The 23604-nt window shown below is 38.0% G+C and overlaps 1 protein-coding gene across 13 annotated transcripts in view; it reads right to left on the bottom strand.

The window, feature by feature from the left end:
- The window catches only part of PTPRK (protein tyrosine phosphatase receptor type K), a 381627-nt gene that overhangs the window by 289440 nt on the left and 68583 nt on the right, over positions 1–23604 (bottom strand). For all 13 annotated transcript variants that reach the window (XM_077175285.1, XM_077175283.1, XM_077175281.1 and 10 more), the window contains exon 2: positions 7162–7284. In XM_077175285.1, coding sequence (XP_077031400.1) covers positions 7162–7284 — 123 coding nt within the window. The remainder of the gene's footprint in view (positions 1–7161; positions 7285–23604) is intronic.

A 23604-nucleotide genomic window follows, 5' to 3' on the forward strand; every position in this document is an offset into this window, starting at 1 on the left:
TTGCTTTTTGTTCACCCTCCACAATGCTACCAAAATAGCAGTTCCAGGTAGAGCCTCTTACTGACATTCACAAATACCAAAGCAGCAGCTGACTTAATACAAGCAATGAAACACTTCCACTCACAGCCCAGGCTTCTGACCAAGAGTGGCAAGAGTTGACCAGAGCTGGTCATTTCTCCCTGCTCACAGTGCTGCCCAATCCCATTTGAACTCCTTGATATGCAGATACCAGAAGCTAGAAAGCTGCAGCGCTCAACAGAAGGCTGGGTAACAAACAGGAAGACTGCTACAAATACTGTGATGGTAGCAGGATGGCAAAGGTGGATTTGTCCAAGATTGACCTACTGCTTTGAAACTCCATGTATAAGAAACAGATTTCTCCCCTTGTTTTAATTTAGTAGTCCAGATTCAGGGCAACATCCTAATATACTTCAAATATTGAACTAGGAAAAAAAATAACAAGGAAAAAGAAGGAGCAGTTTCTCAGAAGGCTGCATTTTATACACTGGATGAAGGGGTAAGGCTGAACAAAACTTAGAAGAGGAAAAGAAAAAGCAAAGCCAACCAAACCAGTGTAGATATGCAGTTATAGTAGTTGGCCTTGAAGTTGAAGTAATTTTGTGTAAATTCAGCAAGAAATCTGTGTCAATGAATGAAAACCCAACACATTTGTTACTTCTATGCCGAAGTTATTACTATTACTACAAAAACTCTACTTATACTAAACTCATGCCTAAATTTTTTGATGAAAAAATGTCTTATCTAAATGTACAAAAGCACTGATACACTGTGCAATATCTGTAAATCCTTCCCTGTGCCCCTCCACTGTTCACTTCATGTCAAGTGTATTTGAGAACAACAGGGAATCCTTGGAACTGGTCAATAGATGGATAGTGCACTGTATTGAATGAACCAAATAGGATCAGGATGTTTACACGTGTTCTTTAGGCAGACATTAATTGCACTGGACTAACAAGGTGGGTTTCTTTCTGTCACAGATGCTACTAAGAGACAATAAAGCAAGCACAAAGCTTACTGAACAAGGAAGGCAGGAAAATATGTTTTTCTGATCAAGGAAGTACTTCCAATAAATTGAGCTCCACAGTGCATTGACAAGTTAAACAGGAAATAAATATCAGTCAACTTTTGGGGTGAAGGAGAATATGAAGACTTAAGCATCCAAGGAAAAAGAATAGAGCCACCTTAAATAAAACATATATATCCTATCATATAAAGAAATGTAAAAGGGAGAAAGACAATCAGAACTTCTTAGCAGCCCCAAACACAGACCCCAAGATTTTGCATTTATTTTATAATGTAATGACCCAGATAAGCTTTCAATTATCAAATTTAAAACCACTACATTCCTGGATTGCATTTGCCTATCTATGAACTAGTCAACAAATTCTCTTGCTCATAGTTTCTCTGATCTTTACACCAACAGTGCAGTCATAGAGCAGCAAAATATTGAAAATTCAGTTCGCAGCTGCTCAATGGACTAGTAAGCTTTGTTTGCCTGACTATTAAAATAAAGGGATCCAGAAAAAGACCCTGCTTGAACTTCACCCTTCTGTAGCACAAAACAGCAAGCTGCCACAATATGTGTGGAACAGCAGAGCTCAGTAACCCAGGACATGTTGAGGGTTCTCCTGCTGCTGAGCTCTCAATCCTATCCATGCCTCAAGAAATACACTTGTTTTCACTAGACACTGCTTCACAGTCTGGCTTTTTTCTGACTATACTCTTACACATCCACATAATTTGAATTTATTCATGGGTTGCTGGATTCATTTCTACAGGAGAAAAATTCAGGTTTAAGTGAAGCGAAAGGCCAGAAGTCTCATCTATATGACATTTACATTACAGCTTTCCTTCCTGAGCTAAATCCATATGAAATCTATATTAAAACACAAATTTCATGACCTTTTGTCTCCCCTCTCTCAGTTATACATTTCATAAATGCTTACATTGGTCCTGTGCTGAAATTCATTTTGCGTCATGCAGGTGACACAAAAGTTATTTCCTTCCTGTACAAGGCAGAACTTAAATAAAGCACAACTGACCTTTCAGATCACAACAAATACTCAACTTTATTTGTACAGGAACATTTAAATTTCACGCAAATCTAAGGATGTAATTTTCATATCTCTTTCAGGCACCTTAGAGGTTTACACAAGCCCTGTACCCACTCAAGCCACCAGCAAATGTGGTCCTCATCAGCTGCATGAGCATAGCAAATCCCTTTACAGATGCACAATGAACTAGCTGGCCCATGCTGCACGCTTTCTTTTTTTTATTTCCAATCCACACAAGTACACAACCATATGTATATCAAAACAACTGGGAGAAGGCAGAAACATGAGAATGCCTCTGGGTATAACAGGATGTGGTAATGAGCAGTCAGATATTCTACCTAAAAACCATAAAAATGAAATTATCATGAAAGTAAAGCCTAAGATTTTTGTCAACACATTTCCTCCCATCTCCAATACCTTTCACCATATACACACTCTCTTCTGAAATAGCTCTGTAGGCTTCCACCAAAATACCAGCCTAAACCAGAATGTGTTGATGTTTTACTTTTCAGAATTGTTTTGTTTCTTTTCTTTTTTTCAGAGTAGTGGATTTAACTTTATTCTTCGATGGGGAGGCATAAAGGTTTATCTACAATTTCTGTAAAGTGAAAAAATTATTTCTGCAATACTCTTCATTATAACAAAGTTGGCATTTGCAAAATTCTATAATTCTAAGGAACAGCTTTTAAGATTTAATCTAGTTTTTTTTTTTAGTCATGCTAGATGACAAGTGCAACTAAGACTTCCCTCACTGCTGTTAATTTAGTTTACTTAGATTTCTAGATTTCTATAAAATCAGTTTTAAAAAATTAGCACACATCCAATCTAGGCACATTATCCATCTGAGAGACCAGAAATAAGATGTCCATCTCAGCACATCAGTATTGGCCATAATAATTGAGACATTCTTCAAAATGCATCTGTAACCAGGAGGGTAACAACCCTTACATTAAAAAAGTCCTTCATTAAGTGGCTCCCATCACACAGCCCATTACAAGCTCTCATGCCCTGACCTTGCATAGCCTCAGATTAATGTTGCTTTTAACAGGCAAAGCAAACAGGGTAAATAAACTGTCTTCTCTCTCTAGGGGTAAAACCATCAGTAAATGTATTATTAATACAGATAAAATCCCCCTTTGCACATCTCCAGTGGTATAAGAAAGCACTATTATTTACTCCGTCTACCGCAAAATTAAGTTATCCACACACAATGAATAATCCCCTAAAATAACTGGAAAATATCCATAGACAAAATTGGATTTCTGCTTAGGAGCATTCTCCAATTTCTATCTTGTATAGCATAATGTATAAAAATAACATGTGAAAACATAATACATGCTATAAAGGGTTTATTTGAACATCTAGAAAATGTCTTTCTTTAGATGGACCAAGACCACAAGGTAAATATTTGGACTTCATTTTTTGTCACCAGGTCTACAAAAATACAACACCTATTTACCAGCCCTGCCTCCCACAAAATGCAAATGTACAGATGCAGAACCATTTCCACTTATGGAACATCTCGGTAGTCTGGGACTATTTGACCTAGAATGATGGTCTGGAGAAAAGTCTGTGTTTTATTTAAGAGGTATTTAAAAAAAGCTGAATGGGTGGAAGGAGACCATTAGTACTCAGCTTTGCACATGTCCTGTACATAAGATCAACATGTTTAAAAGGGAAGTCATGGACAAGTTCAAAAAAAAAAAAAAAAAAAAAAAAAAAAAAAAGAAAAAAAAGAGCTGCATTTCCCCACGTTCCATAACAAAACCTGACACTCTGTTTTAGCCCAAAGAAGGTACTAGAAGCCTTCAAGAAACCCACACACAGTAAGACAAGACTGACAGGGCAAAACCATAGACTCCTTGAGAATATTATAAATAAAGACTGTTTCTAGTTGAGAACATTCCTAAATGCCAAACAGCTAGGAAGTAGGAGAGCAGTCAGGGCACAAAATCAGTGCTTTTTTGTCACAACTTCTTGCCTAGGCAACTGCTAATGGCTACACTCAAAATCAGCAGATCTTTAGCTTGATCTAGAACAGCCAATTTTATGTGCTCTCAGAAAGCTAATCTTGGAAATCATGTGTTTTCCCAGGTCTTAATAAGTAATCCAAAGATTTTATCATGTACGTTGCAGTTCGGACATTTTACATCTTGGTATTTAAATCCGTACTCAAGCCCCTGCTTTAGGTGTTCACTTCGTTTTTAAATTAAATATTATGTACTGCATTTATTTTCCCATAACAGAAGATAAGTGGCTTTTGCCTCTGCTCAAAGCTTGAGAAATACAATGTAGGTGAGTCTAAAAAAATCTGAAGATGCATTAGTTACTCAGAGCTAATTACACTTGCCTTACCAATAGCATTTGCTATTGCTACACTGGTATAATGTTTTCCATTAGGAGAGGTTTTCATATTTTTATAGCACTCTGAAGCATGTGCCATTAGGTCTGAAATTTCCCATGATTCATCATCGCTCTCCAAAGCACAACATTGATTTCAACTAGCACCCCCCTTGAATCAAAAGTAAAACATTGGCACTTGTCAATTTATCACTTGCCACAACATTATTTGGGGAGTTTTGTTGTTTGGGGTTTTTTTTAATAAGTCTTTCTGAAGGTATTGAAGACTGAAAATTCTCATTTGAAAATAGAGTATAATCTTCTATAACTGCAATGATTCTTCGTGAATGTGGTGAAGTTAGAGCCCTGAAAGCTGCATACTCACTGTAAGGGTATTATCTTGTTATCACAGTCGTAAACCAGTGCTCCTACTGAGACAAATCTATGCCTGGAGCCCCCCTTTATTGTATTCCAAAGAGATGTAAAAGACAAGGGCCCCAAAAACTACAAAAATGTGTCCATGTAGAGGAGGTGTTGATCAGAGGTTTGTGCCTAGCAGAAGGACTACAGAGCCTGAGAAGAAGAGATGGAAAGAAAACAATCCCTCCTCCAGGACTTCAGTTTCTTAGCTGCTTAGTTTTTCTGGATACTCCTTCCTTTCTCTGCTGTCACTGACAGAACAGGAAAAAGTGGTCCCTAAGAGATTCCTAGCTTCTTCTACAGGCTTTAAGACACAGCTTTTTTCATAGTGAAAACTGCAGTAGTATTTGACCCATACTTTAATTACCACATCTAATTCTACTTGGGTAGCTTCTTCATGAAGGGGTCATCAATGTTAAAATACTGCACAGCAGATGACTGCACAGTTAATTCCCTTCTGCTTTTGCTTGAACCTCTTGCTGTTCCATTTCCTGCAGATCCACCAGAAGAATTTGGTGCTCATTCTAAATCCATGTTACCTTTTCAGACTTAATTTAAAATCATACTATTTTAAACACAAATGGACTTGAATATTTATGTATGGCATGCATCTTCAGAATCTGAAGACACTGAACTTCTTAAGGGGAAGCTCATCAGATCAGAACAGATTTGAGGCTTAGTTTTAGTCCACATATCAGTCACCAAACATCAAGTTTGATACAAGAAGTCTAGCATTCTAACTAAGGGATGAAAAAAAAAATAACCAGAGCTTCTTCTGTATCTCTTTTGGTCTATCTCTGAAAAATTCCTTTATTCTGATAGATTTTTTTGAGCAGCCACAATTTTGCATACAAATGCAAAAAAAAAAAAAAAAAAAAAAAAAAAAAAACAAAACAACTTGCTCTGAAATAATCCATGTGCTATGCTCAGAGAAAAATGAGTCTATAGCAGAACTATAGACTCAGATTTCTATAGAAATCTGAAAAGAAAAGAAATCATATGCCAGAGAGTACTGTGTCATTTAACTCTGAGAACTGCCTAAGGACAACAGGTATGTTATTTGGAGTAAGCAAGAAGCTATCTTGTCATTTAGATTCATTCAAAATACAATTCCTCAAATTGCTCTTCTTCCTGTACAAGGTGTGCCAAAGGTTTAAAAATGCCAAATTTTTCACAGAATGGTGTTTCCATCAAAATTAAGACACCTCCAACTTTTATAAAAAACAAGTACATTCTGAAAAATGCAAACTGAATAGTAACTAATTTCAGCCTTACTAGGGGAGATATTGTTTTGAACTCTTTTTAACATAAGTCCATCACAAATGTTGAGGTTTTTAAATTTATTCTTGCTTATGCAAAACTGAAGCACCAAGAAGTCCATTAAATAAAGTGTGGGTCTTGCTTAATTAACCTATTTTGAAAGTTCTTGGGCATGGTTACACCTGCTTGTATCAGTGACTCCAAAGCAGGGGGAACCCACTATGTAGAAGTTAAGAAGTAAAATTATATAGATCAACCACCATTAATAATTCAAAACAGTACACAAAACGCAGGGGAAGGAATGGTGCAGAGGTGAGGTTACTTCTGTGTGGCAACATTTCTCACTCCTTCTCCACACATCCCTCACTTCACAAAACCTTTTAGATACAAATAAAATAGCCATGACCTTTTTTCCTCCTCTGCATGATTAATTACTTAATGTATTATTAATTGGAAAATGTAGCTGAATTTCAAATGCTTTCATTCTCTCAGCATATCATGCTGTCTGGGAAGCGCCGATTAAGCTGTTCATCAAAGGTGAGCAGGCAAGGTCATGTAGGCTGTGCCTCTTCAGTTATTCATTACCTGTCCTAAATAGTAATTAACAACAGCAATATTTCCATAAATCAAGCTTTTCTGATTACCTTCAGATGATAGGAGGTTTGGGGGGGGGGGGGGGAGGAAAGAAGGAATCAGAGTATGGGGTTTTTGCATGCATCCCTTTTTTCACCATTTTTTCTAGTGCCTACCTGAATAATTGAATCGATACATTGGCTGTCATATAAAACACAGCATTTTACTTCAAGCCAACAGGAATTCCACACGGAATTAGAGAGGAAATTATGCCTTCCTTTCTCCCTTCCCTATGCCTCACCCCAGTTTTTAAGGGGTAATTGGTCTAATTTCTCAATTACCAAGACTGCTATATTTATTACTTTTGTTCCTTTATATGATCTCCATCACCAAGGTTAAAGTGGGAATCTCAGACAGTGGCCTTGAGGTCATATTCAATGAGGCTTTGAGTTTATAAAGAAATTTATCCTTCAGTATCTGTGAGGTTTCTCACCTTGAGGCATTTCAGGTGGCAAATAGTGAGGTTCTTGAGCACTGACATGCACCCAGTCGAAATCATCGTACAGGTCTTGGTGGTAGTCACAGGGCCCAGGACCATCATCGAATGTGCATCCTCCTAGAGAAGAAATTTGTTATTAGTTTATTTGAAAGCAGAGACCTTCCAAGAGTCAAGCAGAGGGGTTTCTCTGGGGCCCACCTCAACTGCACTGCCCACGCAGCCTTGTACCACAGTTCACAGGCTTGCATTTACAAAGCTGAAACCTGCAAACAACTCACCCATCAGTGTTCCATTCTCTTTGGTAAAAACATCACTACTCCACACAACCAATTTCTCCCAAGAGCACCTTCTGTCAGAGCAAATCATAGCCTGAAGTCACTAATTCAAGTGAAACCTATCTCAGGGTCTGTGTGACAAAAAGCAACATGCTATCTCATCCACAGGGAAAACTGCAAATAATAGACCAAAATCAAAGATGAAAAACAAAAACTCTGAAAGCAAAAACAGTCCAAACACTGACAACAAGGATAAATATTGTGCCCAAAACAGTCAGAAAAATTAATTAAAATTACTTAGAAAATAAATAATTGCTGCAGAATGAATTGGGTAATCTTGATTTACTAAATCAATCTAGCATAACATAGCAAGGCATTTTTTCAGGGTCACACAAACAAGTATGAAAACCTCACAACAAAAGTTGTGAGAAGTGACAGAGAGAAAGAAGAATGGAAAGAATGCAAATGATGGGAGGAAAAAAAAAGACAGAATTCCCAAATAGCACAGTAATGTCTGCCCTGTCTCATTCAGTAAGTTTTTTATTCCATTCTTAACTCAAGGCCATTAAGTAGGCTCGGAAAAGAGAGACGAAAGCATGACAATCTCAGAAAAAGATCAAGGTTTGAGAATGAAGAAACAAAGGAATCAAAAGAGCCTGGTCAAAGAAAAAGCAGAGCGTAAAGGCAAGAAAATACAGATGCCATGCTTACAATTCCGCAGCAGCTGTTATCTCTATGTGTGGCACACAGCCCTAGAGTTTGCTCCTCCTACTCAAAAACAAAATGCAATAGCAGGAGAGAGTGAAAGAGAAAACAGTGCCTTCATAATTACTTAGATGGTATTTTTTAATCTAGAAAAGTTATATAAGAATTAGGCTACAGACAATTTTTGAAAGTCAGGGGAGATATTTCTGCTCTTCTCCCTGTCCTCAGTAACTCAGGCACATCAATCCAAATAACAATGCTTATCACAACTAAAGTTCCTTTTACTAAGATGCTCCTGGAATAACAGGGGTATTTGTATTGTCTTTGTTGTCTATCTTTTTAAATACAAAATATGGGACAAGTACTTCAAGAACAAACAAAAACCCCTTATTACAATAGATTCCAGTGAGTGTTGCCTATGATGAGTCACCAGCACAGCACAAACAGCCAACACCCTTCCAGGCCTGCCAGGGTCTCACCAGCTCACACTGCACTCAGGAGGTGAATGGGCTGGAGGTGGAAAAAGGGGAGATTGAGCACCACCAAGAGCTACAGCCTGTGCTCGTTCTGCCCTCTGTACAAGACATACACGGTGTGGAACTCAGAAAGACTAGAGAAAAAGGAAAGGAAGAATGTGCATGTATATCACCAAATTGAGAATGAAAATGTTTTTAACCCACCCAAAACAGCATATTCAAGTATTGCCATAGCAGACAGAGTTTGCACAGAGTTCATACATAGGGAAGAGAAAGTTCCTTTTACTAAATTCAATAAGCAAATCTGCACTGTGTCCCACACCAAGAGATCATGTTGCATCTTCAATTAGGGATAACTCAAATAGCTCCCACAAATCTGTAAAAGTATTTGTCATTTTAAATGACTGACAAAGCCAAATTTTAGATAATCCTACATCACCAAAACCCATTGCCAGATGGGTTCCTAGGTACTCCCAGAATTACCTTTTAACCAGTGTTTCAGCTGGAAAGACAACACCAGGACAGAAATAAAATTCTACACTGCAGCAAAATTTGTGTTAAATCCTTGTACCATAAATCCTTAAAACTTCATATGCATCTCTGTGTTAACAGCACTTGCTCAAACATCACCCTGTGACAACATGATCAGAGCATCAACAGCAGCAACAAAAGCACCACAACATTTTATTGCCTGTACTAAGCTGGTTACTACATCAGTGTCACTGTCAAAGACTGCAAGACACGAGAGAAATATTTGTGTCTCAGAGAAATATTTATACTTTTCAATGCCCCAACTCCAGTGCCCTCTGTTACCAGTGAGACACTTTTCTAATTAACATCTATTATGATAAAGTCAAAAAGACTTAGAACATAAATCTTGCACTTTGATTTAACTTACACTTCTATGATCACTCTACAGCAAAAAAATGTACATTTCCTTCAACATTTTACTGATAAATGAATAGCAGTTTCCCTTAAAGGGAAGTTATCAGTCTGCTGTCCCAGCACCAAAATGACATATGGCTTTGAAGCACATGCCTGCAGGGCACCCATTACCCTTTTTAATGGTTTGAGTGCCCTCAGTATATAAATTTAAACTACCAATGAATCTTTTAGACTCATTTGGAAGATGAATGTCCTTAATTGCTTGTCTTTGTACCCACTATTAATTTTAGTTATCAGAGTTCTGATTAGCAATAACAACGCGCCTGTTAATACACAGCAAGCAATCCCAACCTCCTTGTGGGCACATCATGGCTGCTGCACCCACAGAACAAGCAAATGTGCATTTATCATATGCACATAAGCAAAGTTTATCAGGACAGATTATCAAACCACTACAAAATCCACCCTGTAACAATTGCTTGAACCAAGGACTTCCTCTTATGACGCACACTGCCACCTTACCTCTTACCAACATACCGAGACATTTCAAGGCAAGTAAGTAGCCAATGCTGTAGTGTTTTATCTAGCACAACACAAGACAAGCCAACCACTCCAAACCCCCTGCAGACTACTCCTTAAGACTTAAAACATGGGCAAATTCAGACCTCTCCTTCTCTGTTTTAACAGTCAATTGCCTGCATGCTATTTTGATAACTCCAGGCAGTAAGAGACAAACCTAGTGCAACATGCTGTGTGGAAAACACAAGGAGAAGAGGTGGTGGGTGGCTGAAACCTGCAGTAATGTTACTTTTCCCAGCCATTTGTTCAAAACTGTCTACATTTTGAATCAAATCTTAAACCACTCAAACATAACAACAAACATCTGACAAAAGTACACAGTAGGTCAGGACTTATTAGCACCCTAATTCAGCTACTGGGCCACTGTCCACAATAATGTAACAGCATTGCTCAGGGAAGATAATGGATCAGCTTGATGAACATGCAGTACCTTCCAATGAAGTTCAGCAGCTGAACTCAAGTACCCATTCATATTTGTTGCCTAACATTTTGACAACAAGCCTGCTAATATCCTACAAACAACAAGTCAAATCTCCTACTAAGCCATTTTTAATTTCCCCCAAAACTCAATAAAACAGTACTATCAACCACTGTCCCAATACCTATGACCACCACATTCCTTTAGCTACCACTGATGTATAACTTTTAAAATTTTTCTTCAATACTACCCCACCACTGGAATTTGCCCATAGCTACCGATACACACATCCTGCCACAGTGCTTTGTACACCTCTCAATCTCTGGGCTGGAAACACAGTGCTGACATTCAAATGCTCTTGGATCTTGCAGTACCTAAATCCACATTTACCTTAGATTTTGATTATGCCTCTGAAGAAAATGGCAGCAGCAGCAGTGATCAAGAGTAATACACCAGACTGGTCTGACATCAGCACCCTGATGAGGGCCAAAGGACTGGGATGCAAGGCATTACTATCTCAGTACTATCTCCTCCTTTCAAACAACACTGCCATCAGGACATGGCCCAGAAGACCTGGATGGGACAGCATCAACCAGAGCAAGTGCCACAGCCGCAGTGGTGGCAGTAGCCATCAAGTCATTCTCAACAATCAAAGGCAAACAAAAAGAAAAAAGCATCAGAAACAAACACTCCACCAACAGCTGGAATAGAAAACTAAGACAGAATTTTAAGTGTCGATGATTATTTTGTCAAACTACTAATTGTATTTTGGATCAATCAAATTTGTTCAGTTGCTTGTGAAGTATTTGGGAAACATTTACATTTGACGGAAATCAAGCAAAACAACAATTCACTGTATCCATTATCTTTTCTCATAAGCTGCACTAGGATATCAACTTCAGCTTAAACAGACCGAGAATTCACACACTCCCCTTCAACGTCCTTCTAAAAGATACACAATAAATCATACTAGCCTCAAAAAATTTCCTGCCTACATGTCCATTTTCATTCATGAAAGATAAAGAATCTTAAATGTTCATTATAAAAAGAAAGATTAATATCCCACACTGAACTCTCAGAAAATAAATTAAAGTTCTGCTTAATAACAAGGTCATCAAGATTAACCTAAATTTAATCTCAAAATTAATCATAAAATCCCCCAAATTAACCACAATTTAATGAAGATTTAATAAAGATCATTTAGTCAAGAATTTACACATCATCTATTGTGGGGGCTTGACCCTGGCTCACCAAAGCTGCTCTATCAGTTCCCTCCTCAGGGGGGAGAAAAATATTTTGAAGGACCTTTGGGTCACCAACCAATTACCATTGTGGGCAAACCACCTTCAACTTAATTTATCAGCAATCAAATTTGAGCAGTGTACTGAAAAATCTTAAAAAATCTTTTGTCACACAGAAAATTTTTTCCCTTAAATCTGTTCTCCCAGAGGCACTACCACAGTCTCTGACAGGCTCAGCCAGGGTCTTCCTTGGAGCCTGGCACTCCTTGGAGCCTCTATCAGACACAGAGGAAGCTTCTGGCAGTTCTTCACAGAAGCCACCCTTGTCTTCATAGAACCCCTCAGCCACCAAACTTTGCCATATAAACCCAAAATACCTATAGAAAGCTATTTTAAATTACTTATTTACATTTAAAGATAAATTACATATTTTTTTAAATATAATAATAACTCCTTAGTAGCAACACTTAGTACTGACATTGCCCTGTGATTTTGTAGAGTAGAGGCCTTTGAGTCCTAGCAAAATGCATGTATTGTATTTGAATATCTGTATATAGGCTTTGCCCTGGGAGGTCCTGGTTGTCCTTGATGGGCTGCAGCTGTGATGTCCTTAATTGAGCTGCAGCTGTGACCAATGAAGATAACTGGGATAAAAGGGGGTGGGTTAGCCAGTCAGGGAGAGCCTTGGAGGAGCCCTGGACTGTGAGAGAACAAGATGCAGAAGGAGTCTGCTGTGAAGATCTGCCGCCATGAGAACACACCGGGGAGGTATGGACTTTACAAATCTGATAACAACACTATGGGACTCTAGAAATAATAGAACAACAACAATTGGTGATCCTGATATGATAGTTGGTAGAAGACAGCCAAGAGCTGCAGATATTTGGTAGAAGATAAGACAGCCAAGAGCTGCGAGAGAACATAGCCTTTGGGTCAAGGAGCTGTGAAAGAGTATGGCCTTTGAGCAAGGAGCAATGTGTGTTGTACATGGTCTTTGAGTTATGGGGAAGTATCTGTGTTGTACTTGAAGTATTGTACTTGAATATCTGTACTACTGTTAACAAGTAAAAGAAAAGGGGGAAATATAGTAGAATTGGCCTTTGAGTCCTAGCAAAATGTATGTATTGTATTTGAATATCTGTATATAGGCTTTGCCCTGGGAGGTCCCGGTTGTCCTTGATGGGCTGCAGCTGTGATGTCCTTAACTGGGCTGCAGCTGTAACCAATGAAGATAACTGGGATAAAAGGGGCTGGGTTAGCCAGTCAGGGAGAGCCCTTCAGGGAGCCCTGAACTGAGAAAGAACAACATGCAGAAGAAGGAGTCTGTGCTGTGAAGATCTGCAGCCATAAGAACACACTAAGGAGGTATGGGACTTTAGAGATCTGATAACAGTATGGTACTCTAGAAATAGAACAACAATTTTGATTTATCCTACCTCCTTTATAACAACCTAGGAAAGAAGACCTAAACAGACCTTTTCTTCAGCAGGTTAAAATATAAATAAGCTTCAGACTAGAAGAAGCACGTGTCAATAACTGCCACTGATAAAGGATGTCCATTTACTGTGGACTCCCAGCTCATCAGCTCAGGATAAAAAAAAAACTGATTCAAATTTAGAATAACTGATCTTTAACAATCCCAAAGTTCTCTCTGCACTCCCTAGAGAATGTCACTTCTACTATTTAGAATAGAAACATTCAGTTGCACAACAATATTAAATTTAAGATACTTATGTATTATGAATAGCATTATAGGGATGGTGCACTGGAGATCTACTGATTTAGAGGTAAAAGATACTATTCCCTAATAGCATGCAGAAAGTATGTATGCCCATTTTAATATTTAGATTTTAGACATGTTCTCCATTGCTTCATTTTATAACCTATTAACATGGCAAAGGATTTTTTTCAGCCTCAGAATGGCAGGTGTAGAAACAGTTGAAAGCATCCAGCTTTACTGTTTAGTTCTGAGATCTGTTTTTGCATCTGACCCCTTCTGGTGTTATGCAAAACACACTAGTAATATCTTAAAAGTTCCTCCTCCTCCATTTTAAGGAGCTGGTTGTTAGCCTGGAAACTCATCCACTAGGACCAGACAGATCATTAAAACAGCAGGAAAAAAACAACAACAAACAAGAGCATGAGAGAAGAGTTGTATACTAGAGGCACACAAGAGTGTTCTGTCAGTACAACTTCTCCTGTGCACAGGGCTCAGTTACCAAAGGTTTCTTTTGGAACTTCCATGTATGAAGGTGTTGCAGTAGGGACTGCAACAGGAGAAAAGAGTAAATACTCTTTTCTCATTCAGTTCAAATGACTACTTGGAACAATCTGCTCCTTTTATTCAAGAGCATGCTTTTAATTTTTCTCCACCACATGCTGTAAAAGCATAATGAATAGTTCTAAATCTATCAAAGTAGATAGTTCCATGTCAAGAACCCAGTACAAAGTTATGTTGATCTGTGATGTCAGGTAAAAGTCCTGTGAATTTTTTTTCCTTCTCACATTGAGTAGTGAATTCAAAGGTTGAAGATAAAGGTGCTATAGCAGGTGTCTTTTCTGTTGTATACATCCAGGTAGAAGTTCTGCTTTTAAAAATCACACACTTACCACAATCATTTACCTGTTTATATTACAGTACACCTTGCAGCACAGGATGTTTTCATCTTCTAAAGGCACTACATAATTTCTGTTATGAGCATTTTAAAACACTTTGACTGCAGAGCATTCAGACACCTGTTAAGACTATACTAAGAATTGATGTTAATGCAGTTTGAGAATAAATCTTAATGACTTATGTTAAAATGCTTATGTTAAGAATTACCCACTGAAATGTAACACTGAAACAACCTTAATTAACCTCTGGCATCTAAAAAGGCAGAAGATCAGTGGCACTGTTTAGTGTTAAAAAAATAACCATGAAAAGAGCTGCACTTAAGGAGAATTACAGATTCTCCACTACAGGGAGAAGTCATATTAAATACTAAGAATATTCATCTTCCTTGGAGTGGTATCTTATCTTGTAGTACTAAAATTCATTACATAAAACAACTGCTTTCAGATAATAGCAATAAAAATCAACTAAACTCAACTACCTGCAAATGTTTTTTTTAGATTTTTCTAGACTTATTCTTAATATCAGGAAGTTTTAATCATCCTCTTAACTTAGGAACTTCAACATGGAACTTCAAGTCTCAAGAAACACCAACAGCAAAATAGGAAATATGGTAAATTATTCCTAAATTAACATTATTATATTTTAGGTGTAGGGCTTTTGTTGGTGTTGTTATAACAATCAAATAATCTAATCATCTCTACAAATATAAATTTTTCTAAGAAGGACGCGGACAAACCTCTCCTATATCAGTATTTGCTATAAATCACTGTGAAATTAAAACCAATCCCACCCTCCAAAAGTAATTAAGTTGTGCCATAACCAAGGAAAAGAGTAGGGGACAAAATGATAAACAGCTCACCATCTAATCTGATCTATGTATATTCCTTTTCATTGTGTCTCTTCCACATTCTCTATTAATAAATAACTAATTTTTAGAATGGAAAGATAGGAACTGGATAATTATTAGGTGCAAGTTATGGAGAATGCATGAAGCCTCAGGTGGACATTCTTTCCTGTACTCTAGAGGGTAAGATGCCAGCATTTATCATAGCCTCAAATATTGGAAGAGTATGAAGATTCACAATTAGATGTGGTCTACCTGACCATGCCATTTATTTGATTTCTTCTATTAAGTTAGCCTCTCTCACTCTTTATATCCAGGCTGGAAAAGGCTTGTACATTTCTGATTTCAAAAAACTTCATATTCACTGCCAAGAGGAATCTTTTCCATGGTTTACCAGCAGTGAACAGAATGGAAAAACAAAAGAGACAAAGGGGAGAAAAGAACAGTCTCTATTATACTGTCTGACTTTAAGTTTCCAAACTAAGCAAAACATAATCCAAACAAAAGCATCTTTAAATCTCTCTTGTTCTCCAGGGAAAAGGAGTTCTATTCTTTACTGGAAAGGTGACAACAGGTAGCTGTGAAAAGTCACAATTGTTTCATGTCTTTTTCATCCTTCCTTGACATGGGCAAGGTAGCAGAGATCAAACAACCCTACATATGCAGATCCCTTTTATATAACTGAAGTTATCAAGACAATTTCCATTTCAGTTCACAAGATATTTCTGAAACCATGAGAAGAATTAACAGTTTCATGAAATGATGTATAGATTTTCATTGATATATAAGTTAAAACATCCACAGAACAACAAAGCTATTTCATATTTCATCTCATAGGCTGCAAGCTTCAGTATTCCTGTGGTATGCTGAGCAAAATTCTGACCAATTGCACTGGTGACAAGAAATTATACCATTATAACATAAAAAATTGGGGATTGGAGGGGGGGAATCCTGCTCTTGAAATTAGTGAATATTTTCATAACATTACCAATAGTAAAATGTCAGCAAAAAAGTTCTATGTCTTCAAGAACACAATTGGGAGTTCCAAAAATAAATTATTCACTTTGATGTTTTTAATGGATATGTAGTCCTACAATGCTGCTTCTGAAAACAACACCTTTACCAAGACACTGTTAGTGCTTATCTATAGAAAATCTAATGTAGATATCTCAGTCTCTGGCATTTCTCCTAAACATTCTCACAATATGCTGTTAAAAGGCAATGGATAAGAGCAAGATTAAACTCAGGAGTAGTGCTAAGTGAAGACACCCCTACAAACAGTACATTAAACCACAACATTTCCTACATTGAGGGCTACATTATTTTGCAACTTACTCTCCAAGGGAAAAAAAAAAAGCTGAAACAAGGACTTGGAAGTCCTTGTTTCACGTCCACAGCTCAACTTCTATCTCTACTAATCATGCCAGCAACTCAACCACAAAAACAGGCCTAACAGCTACACATCACCAAATAAGCTGAGTTGGTAGGGACCTCTCCAAATCATTGAACTCAACACCTGGCCCTGCACAGCACCATCCCCAAGAGTCATATCCTGTGCCTCAGAGCATTGTCCAAACACTTCCTAAACTCTGGCAGGCTTGCTGCTGTGACCGCTTCCCTGGTGAGCCTGTTCCAGTGCCCAACCACTCTCTGGGTGAAGATCCAACCTAAACCTCCCCTGACACGACTCCAGGCCATTCCCTTGGATCATGTTACTGGTCACCACAGAGAAAAGATCAGTGCCTGCTCCTCCTCTTCCCCTTACAAGGATATTAAAGACCACAATGAAGTCTCCCCTCAGTCTCTCCTTCTCCAGGCTGAACAGACCAAGTGACCTCAGCCAATCCCTATATGGCTTCCCCTCAAGGCCCTTCCTCATCTTCGTTGCTCTCCTGTGGACACTCTCTAATAATTTAATCTCTTTTTTATATTGTGGCACCCAGAACTGCCCCCAGCACTCGAGGTGAGGCCATCCCAGCTTAGAGCAGAGCAGGACCATCCCCTCCCTTGCCCAGCTGCAATGCTGTGCCTGATGCACCCCAGGACACCCTTGGCCCTCCTGGCTGCCAGGGCACTGCTGACTAATGCTCAACCTTCTGCCAACCAGGACCCCCAGGTCCCTTTCCATGGCACTGCTTTTTAGCATCTCATCCCACTCTATTAAAACTTTGACAGTTTAGCCATAAAATAGTGTGACAGGGGACAATACAAGTTATTTAAAGTTTGTTCTAGAACCCATCTCTTTTAGTTATTAAAAGTTCTTCAACAGACAAAAGCAAAAGCTTCCAGCTAGACAATAGGAGCAAGTATTCAACAAAAAAAAAGAGCACAATAAACACTAATTATCACAGCATCAGTGCAGAAACCAGACAAATGAATAAATGAAAGAGTACATAAGTTATACAGACTGAAGTTTAAAAGGAGCTCAAGGAACAGATAGGGTACAGAGCTCAAAATGAATGTGGACAACATTAAAGCTGAGGACTTCCTAAGGGGAGGTAAGCATAAGACTATGTATAAAATATTAAATTGTCATGCAAAAAGGAAGATCAAATTAAATGCAAGGAAATAGAAGAGCTCTGACACTGAAAATGACAGAAGCTTTATAAAAGGTCATTTCTGAAGTCTCAGAAGGAGGTAAGTCCAAGAAGGTAGAGAGATGATGGAAGGGTTCAGTCATCGTATAAATCCAGAGTCTCAAGAGGATGACGAGACCCTCTCAAAAGAGATTTTTTGAGAAATAACATCAAGGTACATAAAGAATTAAGCTAGCAGTAAATCAATCACAAAACTTGGGCAGGGCACATGAATAGGAGGGGCAATGAGCAATACTGAGTTTAAAAATATACCTTCACACACACAGGCACTGCCAAGCTAAAAGCCAAATCCTTGTGTATCAGAAGTGAAGATACTGCTCTAGTTTCTTATTTTGTAGTAAGAAAAGGGTAGGTACTTTAATATGAGGCACATCTTTTCATGGAATCCAGCAAGATGAAAGGAAGGTTAGAAAGAACAGTGTAAATGTATTTTGAAAGCACTGAAGTTTTCTAGACCCACAGGAAACAGCCAAGCTTCCAAATTCGGTGAAAGATCCAATGAGATACAGACCAACAAATAACAAATTCAAGCTATAACAGGCCCCAATCTACAAAATCAGAGAATAGTTGAGTGTGGAAGGGATTACTGCAGGCCATTTGGTCCAACCCCTCTGCTCAAGCAGAGCCATCTAGATAGAGATAGTTGTCTAAGACCATGCCCAGACAATACCCCCAAGGATGGAGATTCCACAATTTCCCTGAGCAACCTGTGCCAGTGTGCCATAACCCACACAGTTAAAAGAAAAAACAACCAAAAAACCCAAACAAAACAAATCCCAAACAAAACAACAAAAACAACAACAATTTTTTTTAAGTGCTTATAAGTTTCCTTGTGCTCAGTGGCACTCTCCCTGTTTGTAAGACAGTGTCGACAACCTCACTGATGTCTAAGCAGACAGTATTTACTGATGTCCCTCACAGATCTGGAAATGGCTTCAAGTATGAGCTGTTCCATCACCTTCCTAGAATCAAGGTTAAATGGAGCAGCCTATCCTTTCATGTGTCCTCCTTGCATAATTTCCTATTAAAATGGTGTCTTATTTTAAACTTTTCTCAGTGTCTTGGTTTGAAATTGCAACCTAAGACACTCAGCAATGCTTCATACTTTCCCTGATGTCAAATTGAAGCTCTGCATTTCCTTACTGGCTTTAACACCTTTTATTCAATCATAAAGACAAGTATAACATTGCCTTCTGCAACGTTATGGTAAAAGATGGACTAAAGCATCACAGAAAATCTAAGATAAATGCCAGAATTATATGCAAACTTTTCATAATAAACAAGCTGAGAACAGCAAACACAAAGAAATAGGGATTTGTCTTTTATCTTCTGTTTTCTACCTTTCCTCGTTAGACTTACAAATCTAAGTCTTCCTTTACAGGTGCCCTACAGAATCAAATGGATGATTCATGTCAGACACTCCTCTTTGTATTATTTGTTACTTCATTCTTCAGAAGAGTAAGATTTATCAAAATACTTCCTAATTTTGGGGAAAATATTTTAGGTAGATTACATTGGGAGAGAGTAATCTGACAGCAAAGCTCTTCAGCACACTTCGAGAAACATACACGATGCTAACAACTCACTTTCTTCCTTTTATATCTTGTAGCCAAATCACTACTTGCTGTTGAACTCATTTAGAATATAAATTGTGCATGTAAGCAAATAATGTGTCTCTTCTCTCATCAGATTTGGTCCTCAGCAAGACCTCTGATTAACAGACAACACAAATCATCACACCATTTTGGACAAAACTTACTGATCCGCCATCAATCTTGGCTTTACTTGTGCAATTAAAAAAACATTCTTAACAGAGAAATTGCAATAGGCGCATACACTTCTAGCAAGAAATCACTATTTAAGGTAGAAATATTTATAATCAGAATAGTAAAAATACTAAAATTTAACAAACAAATATAATGTTATTTTATGGCTTCCCAGGGAATTGAGTTCAAGGATCTTAAACTTGTGTTTTTATCTGCAAATCTGCACTTGAGTTCCAATAAAACTAACTATAACAAGAAAACTTAACTGTATTATAGTATTTTTCAAGCAGATATAAGTTGTATTTAATCTCTCCACTTCTTAAATGGAGAAGCATTTTCACTGGGTTGGCTTTTTAAAGCAGTGTAAGCCTGAAGGTTAGATCTACTTTAGACTGTGCAATGAAGTCATAGCTTTTGAAGTCAATTATCTGTGCATGTCCTGAAGGCACAGTGCCCAAAGCACAGCAAGGAGAACAGAGAAACACTATTCTGACAAATCTTACCACTTCAGCACACAAGTGAAACCATATCCCTTCATGCTACACATTGCACAGAAGCTAAGTGCAAGAAAAACTATGGTTCAAAACTGTCCTGATAGACATTGATGGACACTGCCAGTACTAGCCAGAGCATAAATTTGCCACTCAGTCTTTAGATTTTAAGGCTGAATTAAATATTTTCAGGAAAACATGAGCTTGATGCTAAAAGATAATTCAAGAGTTAAAATAGAAAATTTAGAAAAGAATACTGAACATTTCTTCACAAAATTATAAACTACATCCAGAATTCTTGTATGGTTCTAGTTTTCCACATCCTAAGGGTTATAATAGAAATAATAAAGGCTTAGAGAACATTTGAAAAGAAAGAAGTCTCACACCTCTATCAGACTAACTTCTCTTTTTTCAGATTAGACAAGGCATTTACATATTCAACTAGAACGTGTACAAGTATTACATGTCCATGTTTTCACAATATCTTTTCAGCTATCCTTTGGTAGTATATTCACAAAGGTGTATATGACAAAGCATTTTTTGGTATGACATTACCTAAAACAGCATGCAATTTTCTAGGGAAAGGAAAGAAGGGCTGCAGCAGGATAAGCTGCTAAAAAGTATCATTTTAAAAATTCCTAATATATCTCATCTGAGAATGAAAACCTCATAGAAGGAGAAAACATTTGAAGAGCTTCACTTTTGGGGCCTGTTTTGGTTTTTTAAAGCCAGAAGAAAAACTGTGAACTGTTTCAGTGGACAATGAGTGTTCTAATGCTTGTATCACTTGCCACTATAAATAAATCTTTTAGAAACTAAAAATTAAAATAAAAACACTAGCCTCTCCACAAAAGCTGTATTCTTCTCTGTTACTTAATTTTTCTCTATTATAACTTAAAGCTCAAAATCGGCTCTGCACTACCAAGTTATCATTTAAAGGTTAAAACACAGAACATAATGTAGAGCTATACATTCAGAAGAAAATACTTCATAGAGATTAAAATCCAAGAAAAGCATAAAATTTTTAATACAATATAAAAATCAATACTTAATAGCCAACACATAATCTGGATGCAATGAATGAAGAAACAAGCATAATAAAAATGTTGCTGATTTTGAAATGAAACACTTCAGTACCAGAGGGATATAAGCAACTTGTAATAAAACAGCCTCGAAGTGTGACCAAAATTTTCCTCCCTCATTTTTTGCCATATCACAATCCACCCCAAAACAGTATGAGACAATGGAAAAACAGCTATGTTCTGTTCATACCACAATTTGTTAAGAAAAAAGAAGTGACAGGTGCTGAAAATTGAGCATGGCTGATTCATATTCAAGTACAAACCCACATCACCCACAAGTATGGTGAGGTTCTGTCCCCTCCTTGCATACACTTTAAAGGAACAAAGAGAGACACTGCGTCTTTTTGTTTGCATGTCATCTCTGGGTGTCCTCAGGTACAAATACATTTGCAAACCCTTTTTCTGTGGGGTTGACTCCATCATACCCCTCATCTAAAGTGGTCTCCTTCTGTCTAAGCTGAACCTCAGCATGCCTTTCTAACACTCTTAGAGAAGAGCAGCACAAGTTACAACCACCATTTTACTCTTTCACTCCACACTTGATCTCAGGTCAGCACTTCTTTTCTCAAGTATCACAGGTACCATCATTCAACATTGACAGGTTCCTTCAAGCCTCTTCATGTGTCCTTCACTCCTGCTATACCCACTTTTGGAAGGATAACTAAAAAGCTTCTCTGAGACACACTCTCTTCCAGCTTTCATCTCCCCTTAACCCGTTCACTTTGGCATCTCTTCTCTGCCCTTGACAAATGAGTCTTCTTCCACATTTATCTATTCACAGCACTGCTGAAAAGACTCTTTTTAAAGCCCATCACTTTGGCTGCATTCCACTTTCACTTCCTCTCTCTCCATTTTCAAAGAACAAACTTTATTTTTGTTACCTTTCACTGTTTATGCCTACTTAGAGAAAGTCAGCCAATTCAACTCAACAAAACTCATGGCAGAAACTGGCAGAAACCTATTCCTCTGTTGCTGTTGTTGGATTTGCTTTCCTCTGGTTTAGACAGTTAAAATAACACAGAGGGTTAGAGGGGGAGAGGGAATGAGGGGTTAAATAAGGAAAAAGAAAAAAGAAGATTACAAGACTCATTGCTAGAGTAAGAAATAAGGCAGATGTGTTTAGAGGGAGATGAGAAAACAGAGGCTATGGAAAGCAAACCCTGCACTTGTCTGTGCTTCCTCCTTTTAGTTGCCCATAGTTATCCAATGTGGGGAAGGAGAAATCTTACCATACTACTCATCTAAGTTGCCAACAACATCTGTTTAAGAGTCAGAATGGTCAACCTGGCAAAAGTACAAGTGTTGTGGGTGGTTAACAAAATGCAACGTTTCAGACTTTTTTAAAGATATTTTACTTATTGCTGCCCTGATACCATCACTGAAGTTGAGAATGAAGTGCAAGTACAGCTCTGAGCTGAGAGCCAAACCAAGAGGCCAACAGCATTGCTCTGCAGTCTTGTGCTGCTTGCATCTCATACCATCTACAGAGCAAGGAGAATTGAAAATGACTGACTTTGCCAGCACATCCTTTACTATCCAAAGAAAAGAGGGAAATGTTGGTCAGCACCTTCTCTGTAGTGACTAGTGACCCACATACCATTACTCTTTTGCTTTGATCTTTATACAGACCAGTTATATGGAGAACACTCCTCATCTTCCAGTCCAAATTGGTACCACCTACAGTTAACTTGGTAGACACCAACACGTCATTACAGCTACAAGCTCTTAGAGACAGCCTTCATTTTTGTGATTCAGGAAGGAAAATATGCTTCAGGGGTTTAGGGGAAAGTTGAGGCATATCAACTACATTTTGATCCCATTAGCACAACATCTTCCTTGTCCACAGCCCTCTCACTAAAGCGAACTATCACCTTCTGGCGGCAGAAACAATCCCCTTCAAATCAGGATAAATCACAGAATGGGTTGGATTGGAAGAGATCACAGTGGATCATCTGGTCCAACCCCCCTGCTCAAGCAGGGTCAGCCTAGAGCATGTTACTGGAGAATGCTGTCCAGATAGTGCTTGCATATCTCCAATGAACAAAAATCCACGGCCTTTCTGGGCAACCTGTTCCAGTGCATGGTGACCTACGCAGTAAACAAGTTCATCCTCATTTTGGGTGGAACTTCCTGTGAATCAGTTTCTGACATTTGTTTTATTGCTCAGCTGAGAGAAATACTACTGAGAAGAGCCTAGCTCCATTCTCTAAACACTTTCCTTTGAAATAAGCAACAAAACAAAAAGAATGTAAAAAATCATTCTCAGGGACACCGAGATCAGTTATATTAAGATGAGTTACATTTTGTAGAACAAAATCACCCCTCAGATTTGCTGCAAGATTCTCTAATAATCCATCCCATAGACTAGTCAACATGGCATAGCTAATTTTTAGCACTGGCTGTGTTCTGAGGTCTTAAATTTGACACACCATTTTGCAGACTTATATCAGAAAATGCTGGT

The sequence above is a fragment of the Agelaius phoeniceus genome, chromosome 3 (assembly GCF_051311805.1).
Source record: "Agelaius phoeniceus isolate bAgePho1 chromosome 3, bAgePho1.hap1, whole genome shotgun sequence".
NCBI lineage: Eukaryota > Metazoa > Chordata > Aves > Passeriformes > Icteridae > Agelaius > Agelaius phoeniceus.